Source organism: Sphaerodactylus townsendi, linkage group LG01 (assembly GCF_021028975.2).
Source record: "Sphaerodactylus townsendi isolate TG3544 linkage group LG01, MPM_Stown_v2.3, whole genome shotgun sequence".
NCBI classification, from domain to species: domain Eukaryota; kingdom Metazoa; phylum Chordata; class Lepidosauria; order Squamata; family Sphaerodactylidae; genus Sphaerodactylus; species Sphaerodactylus townsendi.
Genome location: NC_059425.1, coordinates 47,956,568 through 47,977,773, shown reverse-complemented (window position 1 = coordinate 47,977,773; position 21,206 = coordinate 47,956,568). Strand labels below are relative to the sequence as shown.

The following is a 21,206-nucleotide window of genomic DNA, read 5'->3' as shown; positions in this document are numbered from 1 at the left end:
CCAGAGTCTCTTTAACTTCGTGTATCAATTCTTAAACACTTAGAGTGTAAGCATGCCAAATCCCCCCCTTGAAAATATAGTTTACAGTTAGCCAAATAACGTATGAATATTTAATATAAATATATACAGTTTATTCTAACATGAGGTGATGAGTAGTCTATGCTCTTGAAAGTAGCAATTAGGTGATTCTTCTGCCCTTGTATCCATCTCTATATGTTATGCGTTTGGTGTTGATGTTCCTGATGATGCCCACTTTGAAGTTGGTATAATATGTACTGCCTTTTCTCAGTAGGAATAGCAATACACTCACCATGGAAAACAAGTCCATGTGGCACGGAAAAATGCCCCCACTCTGCAAAATGAAGACTAACATCACTTGGTAGACAGTGTGCATGTTTTGGACATCCTTTGGACATAGTTCATGACTTTCTGCAACTCTGCATCAGAAGTAGTGAGGGTTTGTAGCTGATGAAGAAGAGACTTTGAAATTGGTTTTAAGTCCCGTGAAATGGTTTCACAGCATTCAACTTCTTGGATAAGTGCAATAGAGTCAGCATCAATACTCTTCAGGGAATGCCTTGAAAGTGTATCAGCAATGTCTAGAGTTTTACCTGGATGATATTTTGCTTGAGGGTTACCGCTCATCAAGTATAGAAATGTCTTTGGTATCTCACTGGAACTTTATCCAATGTTTTGAAGTTTATCAGTGGTACTAGATGTTTGTGGTCAGTGAAGAGCTGCAAGGAAGACAAACCAAAGAGATATTTGGAAAAATGTTCATACGTCTGAACTGCTGCTAAACATTCTTGCTCGGTCTGAGCATATTGGGTTTGTGCATAAGTGAGAGTTCTGGAACAAAATGCAAATGGTTTCATTTCACCATCATGTTCCTTGAAGAAATTTTACCACTGAGGCTGTGGCTACTTGCATCAGCACAGATAACAGTAGGATGATTGACATCATACTATGCAAAGATGCAGATGCGTTGAGTTAGCTAGTCATTTTACTTTGTAAATGGAGTCTACTCTTTGATGTGAATTCCAAATGCCAGGCTACATGGGACTTTTAGCAGATCATTCAAATGATGTACAGGACTTCTTCCTAAATTTGTACAAGAACTCCTGCAGTGCTCTATGCATCATGCCTAAAAAGCATTTTAAGTTCTACAGTGTTCGTGAGAGGATCCATTTCTAGGACAGCTTCTATTTTTTTCAAGCCAGGCTAAATACCATGTTCATCGATGTGATGCCAAGATAGATGAGAGACTTCTCATAAAAAAGATAGTTAGCTTTGTTCAGCTGTAGACCTGCCTTCTGTAAGGTATGAAGGACTTGGTTTAGTTGAGCCATAGAACAAAATGTCACCCATATAAATGAATATGTCTTCTAGGTGATGTAACATGTAAGTCATCTCTCTTTGGAATAACTCTGGAGCACTGGAAATTACAAATGGCAATCTTTGGAAGAAATATCAGCCAAAAAAAGTAATGAAAGTGGTGAGTTTTGCACTTTCAAGTTCCAGGTGAATCTGCCAAAATCCATTCGCAGCATCCAGCAGTGAAAATACACAGGCACTCGCTAATCTTGGAAGGATGTCATATATGGTTGGAAGAATAAAGTGCTCACACTTGACAGCTTTGTTCAATTGTTTTACGTCTATATTGATAAGACACTGAACCCTTGTTCTTGGGTAGTGGCACCATCGTTGCACTCCGATCTGTATGTTCTGTGGTTGGTTCAATCACTCCACAGTGAACGTTCTGTCCAGTTCAGCTTTCACTTTTGGAAGTAGAGGTACTGATACGGACCTAGTAGTGCTAACAGTATAGGGTGCAGCATTGTCTTTTAGCCTTATTTTAATAGGAGGTATTTATGAAGTTCCCAATTCCAGTTGAGTATCTAGTGTAAAGTCATCTAGGTGACTGATCAGGCCCATTGCTACAGCTGTATCTCTGCTCAGGACATCATAGGATTGAGTTTTGGGTACATAAACCTTGAAGCTGTAGACTTTTCCTTGGAAACTGGATTGAGCTTGGAAATATCCCATGCAATTTAAATTGTCTCTCCTTGGACTGGAGAATATGAAAAGAGGTTTGGTAAAAGCAAGGACAGTTCTAGAAGTTCCTATAAACAGACTGAAATCACATTCATGTCAGCACTAGTATCTATTTGGAACTCCCAAGATCAGACCAAAAATGTGCAAAGAAACCACCCATAGATCAGTTATAGGTTTGGAGTGCCTGACTGGTCCCAAAAAATATCTGGTCAGGCATCCTCTTTAGATGCAACTTCTCTTACACCATGAGTGTGGAAACTGTAGCAAAATGTTTCATTCGTTTGCACTTGTAGCACAGTGCAGACTTTGCAGAACACTCTGCCCTCTGTGCATGCTTTTTTCAGCCTGGGGCTGTTCCTTTCCCAGGAGGACATTTAAAGACAGGTGGGGAGAGTGCCAAGGAGGAAGTGCCAGGCCACAGTCCAGAGGTGCAAGGTGAGACCTGTAACCAGTGGGAGCAAGGAAGCAGGGTGAGCATAATCCCCAACTTCTTTTGGCTGTTCTGAAGCACTATGGGAGGCGCAACAGAAAAAGAGGAATCTTAGAGTGTGCTGTGACCTCAGACTCTGCCCTTGACTGATCAGAAGCAAGCACTATCCTTCATGAATCAACCCCCTTTTAAAGCCATCTATGTTCCCAGTGATCATACTTTAATGGGTCCATTTCCTGTTGATTCAGGAGAGCTATACCAGGCCCTACAGTTATGGCCATGTAGTGGCTGCTTAAGTTAAGGGCCACCAGAAAGTATTCTGCCATTCTGTGGTGCAAAATTGGACGAGGCACGTAAGTTCTTAGGAGGAGGTATTGATGTTCATCTCTTTTAATCTTTGCTTCCTCTGATGAGAAACTGTTTGACATTTGGGGCAGGTTTTGGAAGCTAAGTGTGGGAATGAATCTGGAAACAGGAATACTACAACAACACATTTACCTTCATTTCCAGTTTGATTTGGCCATAATTAGAGGCTAACCCTGGAAACTTGCTAGTCTGCAATGGCACTGTTCTGCATTACTGACACCACAGATATTCTTGCAGTGCTGTGGTCTGACTGCCTGGCTGTGTCCCACACCCTGCTGGGTTGGCTTTTCCAGATCAAAGATCCCAAACAGTGCTTAAATTAAGTAAACATTCTCAGAGAAATCATTTGGTGGGTTGCTAAATTTTTGTCAGGGACATAACATTTGAGAATGAATGCCTAGCGTTTTAGAAACAACATAGTGGGATCATTTCCTATTCAAATTTCTTTGAAATGAATAGAGGAAATTATTGTTGTTTTCATGCTGGACTGCCTACAGGGATTTTCATAGACTTAACACGTCACCCTTTCTCCTTGATGGGGCAAGTCTACGTTTCAGCCAAAGGGTAGCCCGACCCAAAGGTGTTGTGGGATGCTGCAGCAGCTCAACTGTACCTAACTGTAGGCAGAACTACAATGCTGTATCCCTCATCCTACTTGTGTATGTGCCACTAAGTCACAACTGACTTCCAGCAACCCCAGCAAGGAGCTTTCAAGGCAAGTGGTTCTCACAAGCAGAGGTGGTTTGCCATTGCCGCCTTCTATATAGTCTTCCTTGATGATTCCCCCATCCAAGTACCAACCCTGCTTAGCTTCTGATGAGATCAGGTTATGCCATACCATTCCGCATCCCTCTCACCCTGCCAAAAAGTTTCATGACTGGGGGAGGTTGCTCTTTGTTGCAAAAAGCCCTTCCTCCCTTGCTATCTCTGGTCCACCACCTTCACAGTCCCCCAGAGCCCCTTCTGAGGCACAGGAGAACTGTTTAGGGATATAAAACATATACCAACATAGCTGTTTGACTGCACTAGTGCCAGAGTAAGTTTGAAGCCTACAGCATGAGAATGGGAGTGGGCTGCCTTGGGCAGCATGTGCTCCTGGGCCCAGTCCTTTGCCCTGTAAGTACCACAACTGACCTAACTGCCTCAAGATGGTGTTATCTTGAAAGCGGAGAACACTTTCATGCTTCTCAAAATCAGCAGTTGCATTCAGTGCCTTTTGTCCTTTGCCACAGAATTTGTTGCTGCTTTGAAATGAAATAGCATGGATATTTTTTTTAAGCAGGCCAGAAAGGCCAAAAAAGACTGCAAGATCTGCTGACTTACTTGGATGGAAATGAGGCAACTGGAGGAGGGAAAAGATCATACTGTCCAGGGTCGGTGGTTATATTCTGTAAGGGAAAGCAAGTCCACACAAGAAAATGGAAAGTCACTCGTATTTGAGCTTCTTCTACATTACCTAGTTTTTGTAGAAAAAAACCAGTACACCAAGTGCAAGGAACTGTAAACACCTTCTTTCTGTAGCTTGGCACTGCTATTTGATGGAGCCATTTTAGCAGTACTAAAACCACAAATCCTGCCCACTACGGAAAGCCCCACCTCGCTATCTTTCTTAGCAGTGTAGGGACTCCTATGAAGCATGTTCAGAAGCTTCCACCAGTTCTCAATATACCGGTAGCTGTTGGCGTATTCAACTACAGGGGGGTGCAGAACTGATCATATGTTGCTGTGCTTAAAGAACTTAGTTGGCTACCTGCTTGTTTCTTGGCACAGAATGTGATAGCTCTCACTTTTAAAATTCTGAATACTCTGAGCCTCAGCTACCTGGTGAACCACCTGCTTTCCTATGGTCCTCGTGACTACTGAATACTTGGCTTAGAATACATTTCCCCATCAAGTTCTCTAGAGTGGTGTAGTGGTTAAGAGCAGTGACCTCTAATCTGCACAACCGGGTTTGATTTTCCATTTCTGCTGGGTGACCTTGGACTGGTCACAGTTCTCTTTGGACTCTCTCAGGCCCCTTCTGCACATGCAGAATAATGCGCTTTCAATCCACCTTCACAATTGTTTGCAAGTGGATTTTGCTATTCCGAGCAGCTGCAAAGTGGATTGAAAGTGGATTGAAAGTGCATGTGCAGGAGAGGCCTCAACCTTACAAGGTATCTGTTGAGGGGAAAGGAAGGCAAGGCAAGGCAATTATAAACCACTTCGAGACTCCTTAAAGATTGAGAAAAGTGGGATATAAAAGCTAATTCTTCTTTAGACACCAATCAAATCAGATTTATTCACATCTGTTACAGAATCTGCTCACTGTTTTGAGGGCTCTTTGAATACTGGCTCTAAATTTTTATAACAGATTGTCATTTAATGCAAAAATTTTTTTAAATTTGGGTTGTAAATTCACCATAGTAGGAAGACAAGGGGGAAATACACGTTTCAAATAAATACAAAAATGAAAAGTACATATGGATACTAAACAGCTATGCTGAAAGGAACCTTTGGGGAAGGTTAGTTTCTGCACTACTATAAAAGGAAAGATTTCAGTTGCCAAGCTATTCTGCCTTCAATGCATCCATTACAGATACAGGAATTTGGTGCTACAGGGGAAAATCACAGTTCTTGTTGCAGTATTAGCTAGTCCAGGGGTAGGGAACCTGTGGCTCTCCAGATGTTCAGGAACTACAATTCCCATCAGTCTCTGTCAGCATGGCCAATTGGCCATGCTGGTAGGGGCTGATGGGAATTGTAGTTCCTGAACATCTGGAGAGCCGCAGGTTCCCTACCCCTGAGCTCGTCACTGACATTGCACCACATACTATTTAAGTCCCACTGAAGTCAATGGGAGATTTAAAAAAAAAGTCTAACCGCATGTAGAATGGCAGCCATAATTTTTGCAAAGAGTGTTATCCACAATCAATCTTAGCTCCCCCAATTTCAGATTATGGGATTTTTGGATACCTCAGTAAAGGAAAGAGATATTTTCTGAGGATGTGCTCAGAGGAGCTCTTTTATTGTTTCTTTAGAGATCAGAGTATTGAACTACAGAGGTGTTGGGGGAATGGTGCCCAGGGCAACACCTGCTCAAGGCATCCCCCCCCACCCCGCCCCCCATTTACCTTAGCCAGCGGGCACCCTCGGCTCGGCCAGGCTGCACCTTCAGCTGGTGGAGCCTCCTTCCACTGAAGAATCAGCCTGGTGGGGCGGGACGCAAAGGGCAGCCCAGCCAGGCTGCTCCTTCAGCCAGCGCCAGCTGAAGGAGCAAACTGGCGGGGCTGAGGGAAGGGGGGTGATTCTCCGCCCCCCACGTGACCAGCTGGCATGCCCCCGGGGACCTATGTCCCCATGAGCGCTCTGCCTCTGTTGAACTAAGACCTGGGAGATTTGAAACCTCACTCTGTCTTGCAAGTTCACTGGGTAATCTTGGTCTAGTCACTCTCTCTCCATCTAACCTACCTCACAGGTTTGTTGTGAAAATAAAATGGAGGAGAGCAGAACTTTGAGGGCCTACTGAGGAGAAAGGCAGGGGTTGATGGGAATTGTAGTCCATAACATCTGGAGTGCCAAAGGTTCGCCACCACTGATAGAAAGGAAATAAATAGGTCCTAAACTGGCTGAGGGATGGAATGAGTTGATGACTCACTCCTAACCAATCAGTATACAGGACACACTTCCAGACATCAAAGTGAGTCCTATGCGGTGATTGTTTGGCAGTGCTGGGCCTAGTATGGCAGCGGCACTTTGCTGCCCACTACCCTGCTGAGCTCGCAACCAGCCTCCCCATCCCCCTGCCATTCCTATCCCACCCCCAAAGACAAGGGAAGGGCCAAGGAGCAACTAAGGGACCCTGCCTTCCTTTCACCCACCCTTCCGCACCTTCCCCAGCATCAGGACATGCCAAGACTGCCAGGTTGAGGCTCCACCCAGCCGGCAGCCTTACAGCCCCACACATCCCTTTCCTTTCCCTCCATACTACGCCACAACATTCCCTTCCTATCCCTCCACAGATCTTCCCCCATCAACAATGTTCCCACCTTTCTCCCCAGCCCCCTTTCTTCCCCATATCCACAATGTTTTTACCTTTTCCTCTAGCTTCTCACTTTCTCCCCACTGACAGCATTCTTGCATTTCTCCCCAGCCCCCTTCATGAAACATCCTCCCATTCACAATGTTTTACCTTTCCCCCTCAGTCCCTCCCTTTCTCCCCATTGACAAGAAAAGAGGTTACTAGTTTAATTTTATTTATTGATTTATTTGCTTCATTTATACCCTGCCTTTTCCCCTACTGAGAACCCAAAGCAGCGTATATCATTTTCCATCTTGTCTTCACAACAACCCTGTGAGGTGGGTAAGACTGAGAGTGTGTGTCTGGCCAAAGTCACCCAGAGTACTTCCATGGTAGAATGAGGATTTTGAATCTGGGTCTCCCAAATCTACGGTTGCCATCTCTTGCATGGGAAGGTGATTTGGTGAGTGGTGCCTGAGATGTGTGTGAGGGGAGGGACTTTAGTGGGGTCTTGAGCCATAGAGTCTCTTCCAAAGCAGCCACTGTCTCCAGGTGGACTGATCGGTGTTGCCTGGAGATCAGTTTGGGAGATTTCCAGCACCACCTGGAGACTGGCAACTCTATTGGGGATGCCTGTGCTATGGATTCAGTGAATCCCAGTTGGGGGTGGAGCAACCCCCTTGAAGGCTGTAGGGGGTGATAAGGAAATTGATTATTCATTAAGCATAGATTAACCCCCCTCCCTTGTCTAGAGCCCATTTTATTTCACCGTAAAATGGCCTTTACTGCTAGTAAATGCATAATCCACTTATTTTTAATCATCCTGCAAAATTTGGTATCATCTGCAAACTTGACCACTCCACTGTGCACCTCCCAATTCCACATCATTAATGAACAAATTAAGCAGCACCAGTCTCAGTACTGAGCCTTTTGGGAACCCACAATTGACTTCATTGTGAGAACTGTGTGTTTATTCCTCCATGTACAAGAGCAGCACACCTCTAATGAGGCTTCATTCCATGTATCTGCCTGCCTGCTATTGAAGATAAAGCACTGACCCAGATGGTTTCTTCATCTAAACCAGCAAGGCAGTTTCTCTAGTTCTTATGAGTACATGCTCACGGAAACCCATGCTGAATACTACTGGTAAAGCCCCAAACACATTGTGCTGCTACTCAGTAATGCTTTACAATTTACATATTACAATGAAGTTGCCCACATTATTCATTTACTTTTACCTTATCTTTAAACCATGTATTGGCAGGGCTTTGCCTTGGAGTGTTCTTAAAAGAATATGATGCTGGCTTTTTTTGAACTAGATCCACAAATGATGGAGGGATGAATTTGAAGGTATCTGGTAGTGTCAAATCAGGCATCTGCTGGAAGATGGAACGTCTCTTTCTGCCTTCACCTTTAAAATTATATGTTAATTTTACTGGGTTCAGCTGAGCATCTTCAAGGAAGTCCCGTACTTGATAAGCCCCGGGGATTGGTGTTTGCTGGTAGAAAGAGACATAAAATCGAAAAACCATTGCACCCTCAGATTCCAGCTGTCTGGTTCCAACCCAACATCGCATGCATATAACTCATAACAATGAACGAACAGAATTTAACACAGCTAACTCAGGTGGTTGAAATGTTTATTTTTTAATTTAAAAGAATTCATTTAATTAATTTAAAATAATTTAATTTATTAATATTTCCACATAGAAACAACAAGTTTTAACATCTAAACGTAGAACTTATTGACTGGTTATGCATGAGACACTTACCTTGGGACTATTCTCTACACAGTGGGCTTGCAGCAGACTCTCCTCACATCACACACAGCCTGCCTCTCATTTTGCCTGTCAGCTTCTCCTTTTCTGGGTTCTCTTAACTCCGCCCATCAACAGCTTTAAAAGCACAGAGCTCATCACACCAGAAAGTCCCAGTACTACAGCTGATATTCTCTCCACCTTCCCTCCCCTCCCCCACCCACATGCACTCTGACTTGTTTTAAAATAAAGGCTTGTCTGCTTGCAGGTAAGGTTGGATTTTACCCCCTTCCTTTTATTTTGCAGAAGCCCTGGGGAGAGGGTGCTCTGGCTGGCATCCCCTTTTGCCAGGCATCTTTGCCGCTCTGCAGAGCACTACTCATTCTGCCAGGGAAGAAGAAGTCAACCTGCCTGGTTGGGGCTGAAAGCTGCTGGAGAATGGAGTGAGCTGCCAGGGAAGACAAGGGACCAGGGTTCAATGTGCTCCTTGCCAGGTTGGCAAATGGAGCTCAGGCCAGCCTCCCAGTCTGAGAAGATTTGCCCTGCTGTGGGAAGGGAGAGGAGGGGAAGGAGAGGGAAGCAGCTGCCAGCAGGGTAGGTGTGCATCTCTGATGGAGTAGGGGTGGGGGAGTGTGCACTGGATGCCAATTCTCTGTTATCATAATATCAATTCATCAATAGGAGCAGGAAGGAGCTAGCTACATGGAAGGGGGGATGAGGGGGAAGGTGTGCAAAGCAGCACAAGGGAGTGAGAAGGCTGGCTGTGGGCAGAGGGAAGAGGTCCAGGCAAAGTTGGGCTCATTGGCAAATCTGTCCTGCTCTGGCAGCAAACCAAATTAAAATCATGCTACAAACTGTTTCGCTTGCTGCTGAGAGTATTAAGTGAAAGCGGGGCTAGAGGAAATATGTCCATACAAGAAATCTTGCTGTGGCGGACATTCACCTTCACCAAGCAGCCAACACCTTGTGCCATTACTTACATTTCTAATTATGCACTATACAGGCAGCCCAATCCACGGGGCTGGGGATGGCACCGCTGCTGTTTCACTGTACCACCTCCAGAGGGCTTTCAGGGAGCAGCAAAAGGGAGGCAGCAACAATGAAAACTCCCCTGGCTTCCTGGAAAGCCGGTGTGATTCCAAGCCCCAGGCCACGGTGTTCCTAGATCCAAAGCCCAGGTAGAAGCCAACTAAATACAGCCCACCCCCTGTCCACTTGGATGCCAGCATCACTCCGTGGTGGTACCCACTTCTGGGTTTCATCACTGTGGAACTGCAGGGTCCCAGACACTGCCATCTGTGCCCTCTCTGCTGGCAAGAGTGCCCTTTACACTAGTGGAGAGGGCAAAGATGCTGGTGCGGGCCTCCGCCACTTCCAGAAACTGTTCCCCACCACCATGGATTGGGCCATAAATTACATTATGTTTCTTTCACAATACATCTTAATCTTTTTCCCTCTACTTTTGCTTAATGGAAGAGTTTCTTATAAAACATTTCTATCTTAAATATTGATCCTTTTGCTTTAATTTTCACCTAAGCTTCCAGCCATTTATGTATACAAAGCAATCCATCTTCCCTGAAATTCTGATATTGGTCTTTTGTGTATATAAGATGTTAGTTTTGCCATGACAGCATGTGCAGCTAGTTTGCTTTTCCGTTCTATTAGACTTGGGCATTTATCTGCTATCCATTTGCTGCAAATATTATTCAACCCAAATATTACTCAAATACATTGTGATGTACTTTCAAAATATTACTTGGTAACATATTCAATAACATACTTTTGGGGCCCATCATAAATTTAAAATGTTTAAAATCTTTGGCATTTCTTCATGGATCTCTATCCTATATTTTCTCCAGGACATTGGTATTCCTAGCTGGAGTTGACTGAACTTCACTTGCTAGTAATTTCAGCACTCTTTGAGGATTGCTATTTTGCACCAAGTTAATGAAAATCATACAATTCTCATCAGGCAGGTTGCTTTTCAGGATCCATTGACTCATCTGTAACTACAATGCAGCACCTTGGGTAGGAGATTCTTCTTTTATAACATTTGTTAGGCACGAGTCAGCTGCATGTGAGCTTGGATAGTTTGTGAGGAAGATGATTGGTAAGGCTCTTCTGTTTTGAGCTGCTACTGTGTAGCCTGTAGATTCCTCTTATCAGTTAGCGAACTGCATTGAGTTAAGGGGTCAACATGGCCAATGTCAAACCCTGCTCTGACATGTTTTGTTGAAGTTTTCACGAACAGTATTACAGTATATTGTCGAAGGCTTTCACAGCCGGATTCAACTGGTTGTGGTGGGTTTTCCGGGCTGTGTGGCCGTGGTCTGGTCTACCAGATCTACCAGACCACAGCCACACAGCCCGGAAAACCCACCACAACCAGTATTATAGTATATTCCTCAGGCACCATTGCAGTTTAATGTTTTCTTGCAAGAAAAGGCTTTAAAAGATAATTAAATAATACCTGAGGAAGGGTTTCTGAAAAAATGAGGCACTGAATACTGCTCTGCTAGAGTCAGCACCATGCCAGAAGCCCTTTTGCTATTTAAGTAAAACATAATGTAAACACACAACAACACAGAAAGGGAGGAGAGCTATACTTTTTCAGGGTAAAGATGACATCAGTTTCGAGAATTCATCTGCCATTCCCTGAACCATCTTTGTTTTAGATTGCTCCATTGGGGTCCTAGTGCCTACCTAGTTCTGTCCCCAAGGCTCTAGCACTCAAGCATAACATCCTGCAACAAAGACAGTCCAGGAAGTGGTGGATGAATTGTCAAATCGGTGTCACTGCACCCTGAAAAAGGTTTAGTAAGGATTAATGAAGGAACACAAAACCAAACAAAAAAGTCTTCAACCACTGGCAGGAGACAATGCTAAAGGGAGATAGATTAATCTCCCCAGAGAGGTAGTTTCAAAGTTTTGCAATATCGGTGTCAATGCATTCAATCAATATTTTGACTTGTTATATCTAAGTGTTTTAATACAATGGATGATTTAATTACATTGTGCATATTTTCAGTTGCTGAGATTTATGAGTACTTTACCCCTTTTTGATGATTATATAACATCGATGTTTCCATCCATCAATGAATAATTAATGGATGATGTACTTACCCTGAGAGATGTCCTCCACCATGTTTGTCTTTCCCTTGAGTCAAGTTCTTCTTTCTCCTTGAGAAATGCAAAAAAAACACCCACAGTTTTTATGTTTGGTGTACCTAGATTGGTGGAACTGTGTACTTGGAGTGAATATAAATTAGTGCATTTTACATACACATATACATCTTCTCCAATACAAGTCTTCATTGTATCAATGCAGCCTAAATACATACACACCCTGACACAAGCAGGGATTAATTGGGTGCACAGATTTCCTGCACCCTACTCATTTCAAGCCTCTAGGATGTGACCAGATTGTTACGCTATTCTGTTGAGAAAGATGCTATAGGAAGTGTATTTGTCCCTTTACTATTGATGAAAACTGCAAACTACATAAGAAAGGAACAGTAAATTTCAAGTTGGGATTCCAGGCTGTGTAACTTGTTCAAGAAAGTTATGTTGATTTGTCATCTGCTTGGAGTTGCACAACATGACACTGTAAACAACAGAACACCTCCAGAAGCTAATCTCCCAGGTCATAAATCTTTCTCTTAAAGGGACCACACAGCCAATAGCCATCCCATCAGAAATACATTTCTGAAGTAATTCATCGTGCCAAAGCAGTTTTCTGGAGAGGCATGATATCCTTTTTGGAGCACAGCCTTCAAACCCAGTTTCTAAACTTCCTTTCCAGCCTTGTGAAATCTCTCTGCTTCTCTGATTCTCCAGAACAAGGAAAAAATACTCCAGATTTCCCTGGAAACAACTTCCCTCTGTCATACAGAAATCATGATGGTAAAATTAAGATTGGAGTGGTTTAGTTTCATATAATCTGAGAACAAGGTATAAGAGCTATGTTATATGTATGGAGGTACCATCAAGTTGCAACCAACCCATGGTAACCCCAGGGGTTATGAAGGCAAATGAGAAGCAAAGGTGGTTTGCCATTGCCTTTCGCTGCAGAATGGTCCTCTATGGTGGTCCTTAGTGCTTCCCCATCCAAGGAAAGATCTGGCCTAGTGTCTGAGATCCTATGATATCAAAACATACTGTACGTTTCCACATCTCAAAAATTATGTTACAACTGTTCTTTTTACTCTTTATTCCTTTAAAACATTCCTGTCACACAGTCTCAGCTGTGCTCTCTGAGTGGCTACCAATAATCCAAGAAAGGGTCAAATACAATCATTCTCATTGTGAAACCAGACATGAAATCAAAGACCACCATAACACAAAGGCAGCAAAAAAAATTTAAATATCTGCAGCAGATAAAAATGTGAGGTGATAAAGGGATGAGAAAATAAAAATGTTTTTGCTTGGCGCCAGTCACTGTGAGAAACAGGATACAGAACATTGGTCTGATTTATCAGGACTGTTATGCATATAACTGAGTATTATATGTATAACAGCCCTGATAAATCAGACCAATGTAAGACACAAGATCGAAGCAATTCAACCTCTTAAAGAGCTAATTTTATGAAAAATGTTTAAAATTGGGCTCAAAAGTTTTTATTACATCTTGATCAAAAACTGCCAGGGGACCTCCCTTCAACTGCTTTGTGGACCAACCAAGGTTCATGTGCTGCCATCTGATCATCACTGGTATCAACTAAAAGCCTGAATGCATCCCCAGATCATACTTGCAAGTGAAAATAGGCTTCAAAACTCCAGATTCAGAGGATGTGCATATAATTGTACAACTAAAAGCAACTGGAACAAACTCATTGGTCAAGGTCCTTGATGTGACAGGGGAAAGTTAACCACTTTCAAAATTTATTTTTTAGATGGTGATTTGAAGGAGTCAGGCTGTACAGCTAAGGACAATGAGGCAAAGTCTGACTACAAAGAGAAGGCTTCAGTTTTTAAAAATCCAGATCTGAGGAGATTTGACATTCAGTGGATGATAAGCACCTAATAAACTCCATTGAGTGTCTCTGAAAATCTACTCTATGGTGGACCTAATGATGGTTCCTAATTTGGAATGTATTCATTTTACAACAGGGTGTTACCCCCACCGCCACTACCCAATTAAAGATAAGCCTCTAATACTTACCTCAGATTGTCTGCTATTTCTGCTTGTCGCACTGCTGGATGTCATCTTCTCCTGTTTTAAAGAACTAGCTGCTTCTGTCGAATGACTGCAGCACCACAATAGCAGCAATAGTGACATCACAATACAGTGCTCTTCCACAGAGAAGAGAGAATGGAAAGCCAATCAAAGACTCCACCTTACAGTATGGAAAGTAGTTAGGAAAAAAGATTGCTGCACGTGGTATATAAACGTATCCCTCTTTTGCTTCCATGCAGAAAGCCTGCATAACTTGCTTGACTGGAGGCAACAGGAGGATAAAAGGGATATGTGTATACATCACCATTGGAAGAATCTGTTCCAATTAACCCTACTTAACAGAGATAGTTTTTGTTTTTTGTTACAAGTCCCTCATAAATTGCCATCGGTATTTTATCTCATTTTTTGTCTTTTGGTTCCGCAAAATGTTAGGAGATTCCAGGCCAAATATAATGGGTTGGATATGGACTACACTGGCAATTTCCACCAATTCCCCCATTCTGCTGCAGAGCCCTCTCATGTTCTTCAGTGTCCGATCCCTCAGAAGCAGCATTCCATTGAGTTCAATGGGAAGAGGAGAGGCAACAAAGGTCCGCTCTGCTGATGGAAAACTTAATCTGGATCCCACCTTCTGGGCCCTACTGAAGCACCTCCCATTCCAGGGAAGTGTGTCTATCTGTGTGGGGGGTGTGGGGGAATGCTTCAGAGAGAAAAAAATCAAGAAACACATGGAAAGCTACTATGTCACCCTTGGGCACATTGGGGACCATTGCTTGAGAAGTGAAATATCTTCAATAGAGGTGGAACCACCTCATCATAAGTGTAGATGTCTATCAATGAGTTTTTCTTAAATGGTCTGGCATTCCAGGACCCTTTTTTTGGATCTTGATTGAACCTTGGGAGGGTGTGGTGGGGACAAAAGAAAGACCAGAAGGCTATCCCCACAATGTAGGGTCCTGGGCATCACTTTGCCCTTGTCCTTTGTGTCTACTAAGATGTTATCAAGGCAAGGACCAAAGAGTTTCACTCCTACAATGGGGTAGGCTGTCACCACAGACTTAAAATGGACATCCACGGGCCATGCTCTAAGCCAAAGGGATCTGTAGGCCACTGTAGTGGCGACTATGGATCTAGCTGAGAAAGAAATGGTGTCCTGAGTCGCATCAGTGGCAAAAGACACCATCTTTAACATTCTGGAGGCATCCTCACGAAGCCTCATATTATCTTCCATGATTAGCTCCAAGAGCTTCCTTCCCCAAACAATGCTGGCTCTGCAAGTAATGGAGGCTGCTGAAATGGCCCTAATCACCATTGCCAAAACCTCATGGGCCCTTTTATTGAAGTGATCTGTCCGCCTGTCTAGGCTATCTCTCATGGCGCCCTCGCCATCCTTGGAAATCAGGTCCTGGGATTGTAGGGCTGCAATGGTGGCATCTATCAAAGGCAACTGCAATAGTTGGTCAGTGTATGTGGGTGCCTTTATACAAATTCTTCAAAAATCCTGGGACTTGCCGATTGACAGTGGGCTTGGCCCATTCAGCCTTGACCTGGGATTTGAAATACTTTGGAAAGGGAAAAACCTTTTCCTTAGAGGTGACCTGGGGAAAAGATTCCTGATCACCCACATCTGTGGACAACATGTCTGTGTCCCTTTGCTGTGCCTCATTGGCAGGAGGTCTTGAGTGTAGGGACGAAATAAACTTGCTGAGGAGGTGTTGAAAATCCCCCTGCTTAAAAAAACCTGAGCGACTTTTCAGCTACCTGGATATCCTCCAGTTCCTCATCCTGGGAACTGTCCTTCTTCCTTGGATTCAGAGTCACTGTCGTCTGAGGATGCATCCATCCTCAATAGACTGACCCTGGCAGGGACGTAGGTAATGGGAGGGGTTCCTTGGGCTCAAACCCCTCCCATTACATGTCCAGCTTGCTTGAAACAATGCATGGAATGGAACATCTGGAAAGCCCTCAGTTACCGAACCCACCCCATAAAAATGTATACCTACATCACTGGCACACACCCTGGCCCTTTTCCTGGCGGCCTTGGTGACTAAGGGGGCTTTGGACTTATGCCTCCCCCTTCCTTCTTTTGTGGGATGGGAAGGAGCAGAAACGGGGCTCACGTGGGATGGAGCTCCAACCCCCCTAGCCTCCCATGGGGAGACCATGTCTTCCCTCATGGCCGCTCGTAGGGCTTCAAACAGTTGCAAAAAGGTTGACTGTTCCTGTGTTTGGACGCCCCTGGGTTTACCACCGCTGACAGCAGCTCGGATGGGACACTCCAAGCTGCTGCAATTCTCTGTGCCGCCTCTGCCATAGTCACCTTCTTCCTGCCCTTGGTGAGGTCCTTCACAGCTTTTCTAGTGCTTTGGGAAATAACCGCCAACAGAGGGCTCACCTGCGCCTCAGCAGCCCCAGCCAGGGAACTGCCAGCGTCACCGTGAGGCATGACTTATCGGGAGTACCAAAGCTCCCCAGCTCCTATTCTGAGAGGAAATTTTCCTCAGAGCTGCTTTGCGCCATCTCTTTCCCCCGTTCGCGCCCCCCCCCCCCCAAGCCTTCCAGCTGAGCTCCTTGGCCTCTGACCAAGATAGAGCTAAAAATGAACCTAGGAAGCGCCAGATGGGTAAAGGTACGGCTGGGGAAGAGACAGCTAAATAGAGAAAAAGAGAAAGTACGGAGAAAAAGAGAAATGTGAAGATAGGGTAGACTCTTAAAGTACTGCTTCTCCTTCAGAGGCAGGAAAAGAACTGAGAAGGAGGAGGGTTCTCCCAGATGGAGTTGGAGTTTTTTACTTCTTGCATCTCCAGCAAGCTGATGGGAACAACCCATCTGTAGGAGATGTCCTCCTACTCAGGGGAGAATGAAGCTGGTGCAGAAGAGAGCAAGAAGGATGATAAGGGGCCTGAAGGCCCATTAGATGACGAAGGAACAAAAGGTGTGCTAAAGGATGACAGGGAGATTGCAGAGAAGCTGAATGAATTCTTTGCATCTGTCTTCACCCAGGAGGTGAGGAAAATTCCTGCACCTGAACCAAGCTTCTTAGGAGGTGAATCTGAGGAACTAGCGAAGATAGTGGTAGACAAGGAAGAAGTCCTGGCAGCCATTGATAAACTAAATGCTACCAAATCCCCTGGCCCAGATTGCATTCACCCAAGAGTTCTTAAAGAGCTCAAGCATGAAATTGCTGATGTTCTCACTTTAATATGCAACTTATCCCTGAAATCGGCCTCCATCCCTGAAGACTGGAAGATGGCCAATGTCACACCAATCTTTAAGAAAAGGTCTAGGGGGGACCCAGGAAATTACAGGCCAGTCAGTTTGACATCTGTTCCTGGGCGTCTTAGTTGATAGTTCCATGGACCTTGAGCTTGTTTGGAGGTTCGGAGCTATAAACAAAAATATAAACACAGCCCAGTCCCGTTTCTTCCACAAAATTATGGGCTTACCAAATTGTGCTTCATATGCAGCCCTATGTTTAGAACTCGGGCAAATATCATATGCCACGATGGCCTGGCTGAGAACTGTCAGATACTGGCTACGTATCCACTATTTGCAGGATCACTCCAGTTTGTTACACCTCATGCTTTCCGACTATGCAAATTCTAGGTGGCTGAAACTAGTTGAGGGGAAAATCAACACTCTTGGCTTTTCATTAGAGTCGTTAGTCCCTCTTTCCCTATCAGAAGCATATAGCTGCTTGAAAACTAAGCTATTAGAACAAGAGTATCGGGATATGATAACAGCTGCGAGGAAAACGTGTTCCCCCCTGACCCTGCTTGTTCAATTGGAATAAGGACACATGGCCAATTATTTACAGTGGATCACCAACCCTAAATTAAGAAGAGCTTTAACACTGGCCAGATTCAATCTAATGCCTTCTATGCTGCTCTATGGCAGATATCAACAAATTGATAAACAGAGGAGGCTATGTCCATGCAATATGGGTCAGGTGGAGACACTCGATCATACCCTCTTTCATTGTGTAAGGTTTGCAAAAATCAGAATGTCACAATCTGCACTTATCCCATTTCTGTATAACAATCTAACTGATGCTCTTAAGATACCTATGCTTTTGAACAACATGGATCCCACAGTGTGTGAGAATGTAGCAAAATTTCTGCTAACAATAATAGACGTAAGTCTAGATGAATACCAACCAATGTCTATGTATTATGACCACATATAGCCAGCAGTAATTTTGCTAGCTTCTGTCAGTATCCGATGACGTTTAAGTGAGTTAACTTAGCTGAAGGAATGTCCTATAGTTACAGAAGGACCATGTATATATTTTAGTATTTAGTATTTTAGTACCAGTGTCTATAATTGTGAGCAATAATGGGCAAACTTTGTATGCTGATTTTGTATGTTTATTTTATGCCAATAAAGGCTTGTGACTGATAGTTCCATGGGAATGTCAACTCAGTGCATGGCAGCTGTGAAAAAGGCAAACTCTATGCTGGGGATAATTAGGAAATGAATTGATAATAAAACTGCAAAGATTGTCATACCCTTATATAAAGCTGTGGTGCAACCGCACTTGGAGTACCGTGTTCAGTTCTGGTCACCACATTTCAAAAAGGATATCGAAGAGATAGAAAAAGTGCAGAGAAGGGCAATGAGGATGATTGAGGGATTCAAGGACCTTCCTTATGAGGAGAGGCTGCAGCGTTTGGGACTCTTTAGTTTGGAGAGATGTCTGAGGGGGGATATGATTGAAGTCTATAAAATTATGCATGGGGTAGAAAATGTTGACAGAGAGAAATTTTTCTCTCTTTCTCATAATACTAGAACCAGGGGGCATACACTGAAAATGCTGGGGGGAAGAATTAAGAGTAATGAAAGGAAACATTTCTGCACGTAATGCTTGGTGTTTGGAATATGCTGCCACAGGAGGTGGTGATGGCCACTAATCTGGATAGGTTTAAAAGGGGCTTGGACAGATTTATGGAGGAGAAGTCGATCTATGGCTACCAATCTTGATCCTCCTTGATCTGAGACTGCAAATGCCCTAGCAGACCAGGTGCTCAGGAGCAGCAGCAGCAGAAGGCCATTGCTCCTGCATGTGAGCTCCCAAATCTGGTGGGCCACTGCAAGTAGTGGAGTGCTGGACTAGATGGACTCTGGTCTGATCCAGCAGGCTCTTTCTTATGTTCTTAAGACCAAGCCCTACAAGGAAAGGCTAACAGACTTGGGAATGTTCAGTCTGGAAAAGAGATGGGGGGGGGGCATGATTGTTCTCTATAAGTGTTTGAGAGGCTGGAACTTTGAGGAGAGCAAGGAACTGTTGCTCTTGGCAGAAGAAAATAGGATTCACAAATAATGGGCAAAAATTATAGGTGGAATGGTACCAGCTAGATATTAGACTTTTTTAAAAAAAACAGTAAGACTTGTTCAGTACGGAATTGGCTGCCCAGGGCGGTGGTGAGTTTCCCTTCACTGTCAGCCTTCAGGCAGTGGCTGAACAAACCCTCATCAGGGAAGCTTTAGGTCCGTGGTGGCGAACCTTTGGCACTCCAGATGTCATGGACTACAATTCCCATCAGCCCTTGCCAGCATGGTCAATTGGCCATGCTGGCAGGGGCTGATGGGAATTGTAGTCCATAACATCTGGAGTGCCAAAGGTTCCCCACCACTGCTTTAGGCTGATCTGCATTTAGAAGGGGGTTGGGTCTAGCTAGCCTTTATGGTCCCTTCCAACTTTGTGATTCTATTCTAGTTTGAAGCCAGTGGAGTAGTCTTCAGCTGTCATGCAATAATAGGAGTGTTTTTCAGCTGTGGAATTCTGGACAGCATAAGGAAGCAAAACATCTCTCCAATGACTTTGTGCTCTTAAAAATGCTGAACTGACTCTCTTCACCCACAAATGCCAACAACATTTTATTAGACCATACTTGTATTATGACAATACATGAACATTATAACAGCACATTATATACCAAGTCTGTGATCCAAAGAATTGTGCAACTAGCACCAAGGGTGGATTGATCTTAAACTGTAGCACACCCAACTATAGGGCAAACTGTTTTTGAACCCAAGGATGAAGTTCAAAGGCAGCTTTTGATATGGCATAGTATTTCAATACCATAGCATAACACTTTGTCATCGTGGCTTGTTATCTGGCTTAAGACAATTGACCACCAGGTCTTGATATGATGACTATCTCTTTGAGCAAAGGAGTAGTTCTATTCAACGTGAAAACTTTTATGAGACACCCTTCCCCATTAAAAACCCCTCCCTAAGCCAGAAGATTAAAACATTTGACTGGTTGCAAACACCCACTTTGGAGTACAGTATTCACCAAGTGGTGGCCTTTCTAGCCATCCTGCCTTTTTAGGATGTAACAGATTACACAGACTCATTTCACTGCAGTTTCACACCTGGTTCAGGGTCTTAACTGGAGGTGATAGGTTGAATGATGGACCTTGGAAATCCTATGAGACCTACCCCCACAGATAGGCAACCATCACCACTGCACTTTTTACCCTTTTTGGCTGAAGCACTAGCTGCAGCTCTTCCTTGAAAGGCATGGTTTGCCTACAGCTATACATGCTCTTATTACACATCTGCCTTGGGCTACTCCACATACTGTATCTTGTGCCTGGCTTTAAAGACTGAACATTTCTGTTGGTTCAAACTGACAGCTGGTGTTACAGAGACTGCATCTCAGTAGTTAAAAAAGCCCTTCACATTGCTGGTTCTCTTTCAGGCAAAATTCAAAATACTGGTCAGTGCATGTAAACCTCTATAGTGTAGCACCAGGTACTTGAAGAACAGCCTTGACCAGTAGTTAAGAGCATTCCCAGCTTAACACTTTTATCTTCCACAGTTAAAAGTAGATTTCTCAGCATCAAGATCAATTATCATTTTGCTTTGCGTGTGCCATGTGGGAATCTTTCAACTGCATTTTTTTTGCTATCTCTTATTCCTGCATTTAAACTGAAGGGAATCTCTTTGTTATAAACTACTAATGGAAAGCTACTGCAAGAAATTTCAGATGTTTATACAGCCCATCTGCTAAGGAGCTCAAGGGAGTATACAATGTCACCTCCTGCATTTTCCCCACAATAAACTTGTAAACCAATAAAAAAGATAAAGGTAGCTTATACTGTGAGCCATTGGCACAATGCCAGCAGGGTTAATGGCCAAGAAAGGATTAAAATTAGGTCCCACAGTCTAACACCAGTATGCTGAAAATCATGCTAAAAGTTTGAGGACATCTGAAATGTCCTGAAGAAAGAAGACTGCTTTCCATAGAGGTTTGGAATTTAATATTAACAAGTGCATTTTGCATTACATACATGCTAATTTCCAGCTATTGAGCCAGTTTTCTAAATCATTCATGCATCAGTTTAGTTCGAAGCACAAGTAATTTGTTAAGAGGACTGCCCAGCTGCAATGGAAACAAGCTGTGATATACATACC

At 43.7% G+C, this 21,206-nt stretch overlaps 1 protein-coding gene across 1 annotated transcript in view; it reads right to left on the bottom strand.

The window, feature by feature from the left end:
• STPG4 (sperm-tail PG-rich repeat containing 4) overlaps nt 1-15,623 on the bottom strand; it is a 44,522-nt gene extending 28,899 nt beyond the window's left edge. The window contains exons 1-4 of the mRNA XM_048504810.1: nt 15,546-15,623; nt 11,732-11,788; nt 8,090-8,350; nt 4,175-4,239 (exon numbers count right to left, since the gene is read on the bottom strand). Coding sequence (XP_048360767.1) covers nt 4,175-4,239; nt 8,090-8,350; nt 11,732-11,788; nt 15,546-15,623 — 461 coding nt within the window. The remainder of the gene's footprint in view (nt 1-4,174; nt 4,240-8,089; nt 8,351-11,731; nt 11,789-15,545) is intronic.
• Between the last annotated feature and the right edge of the window lie 5,583 nt (nt 15,624-21,206).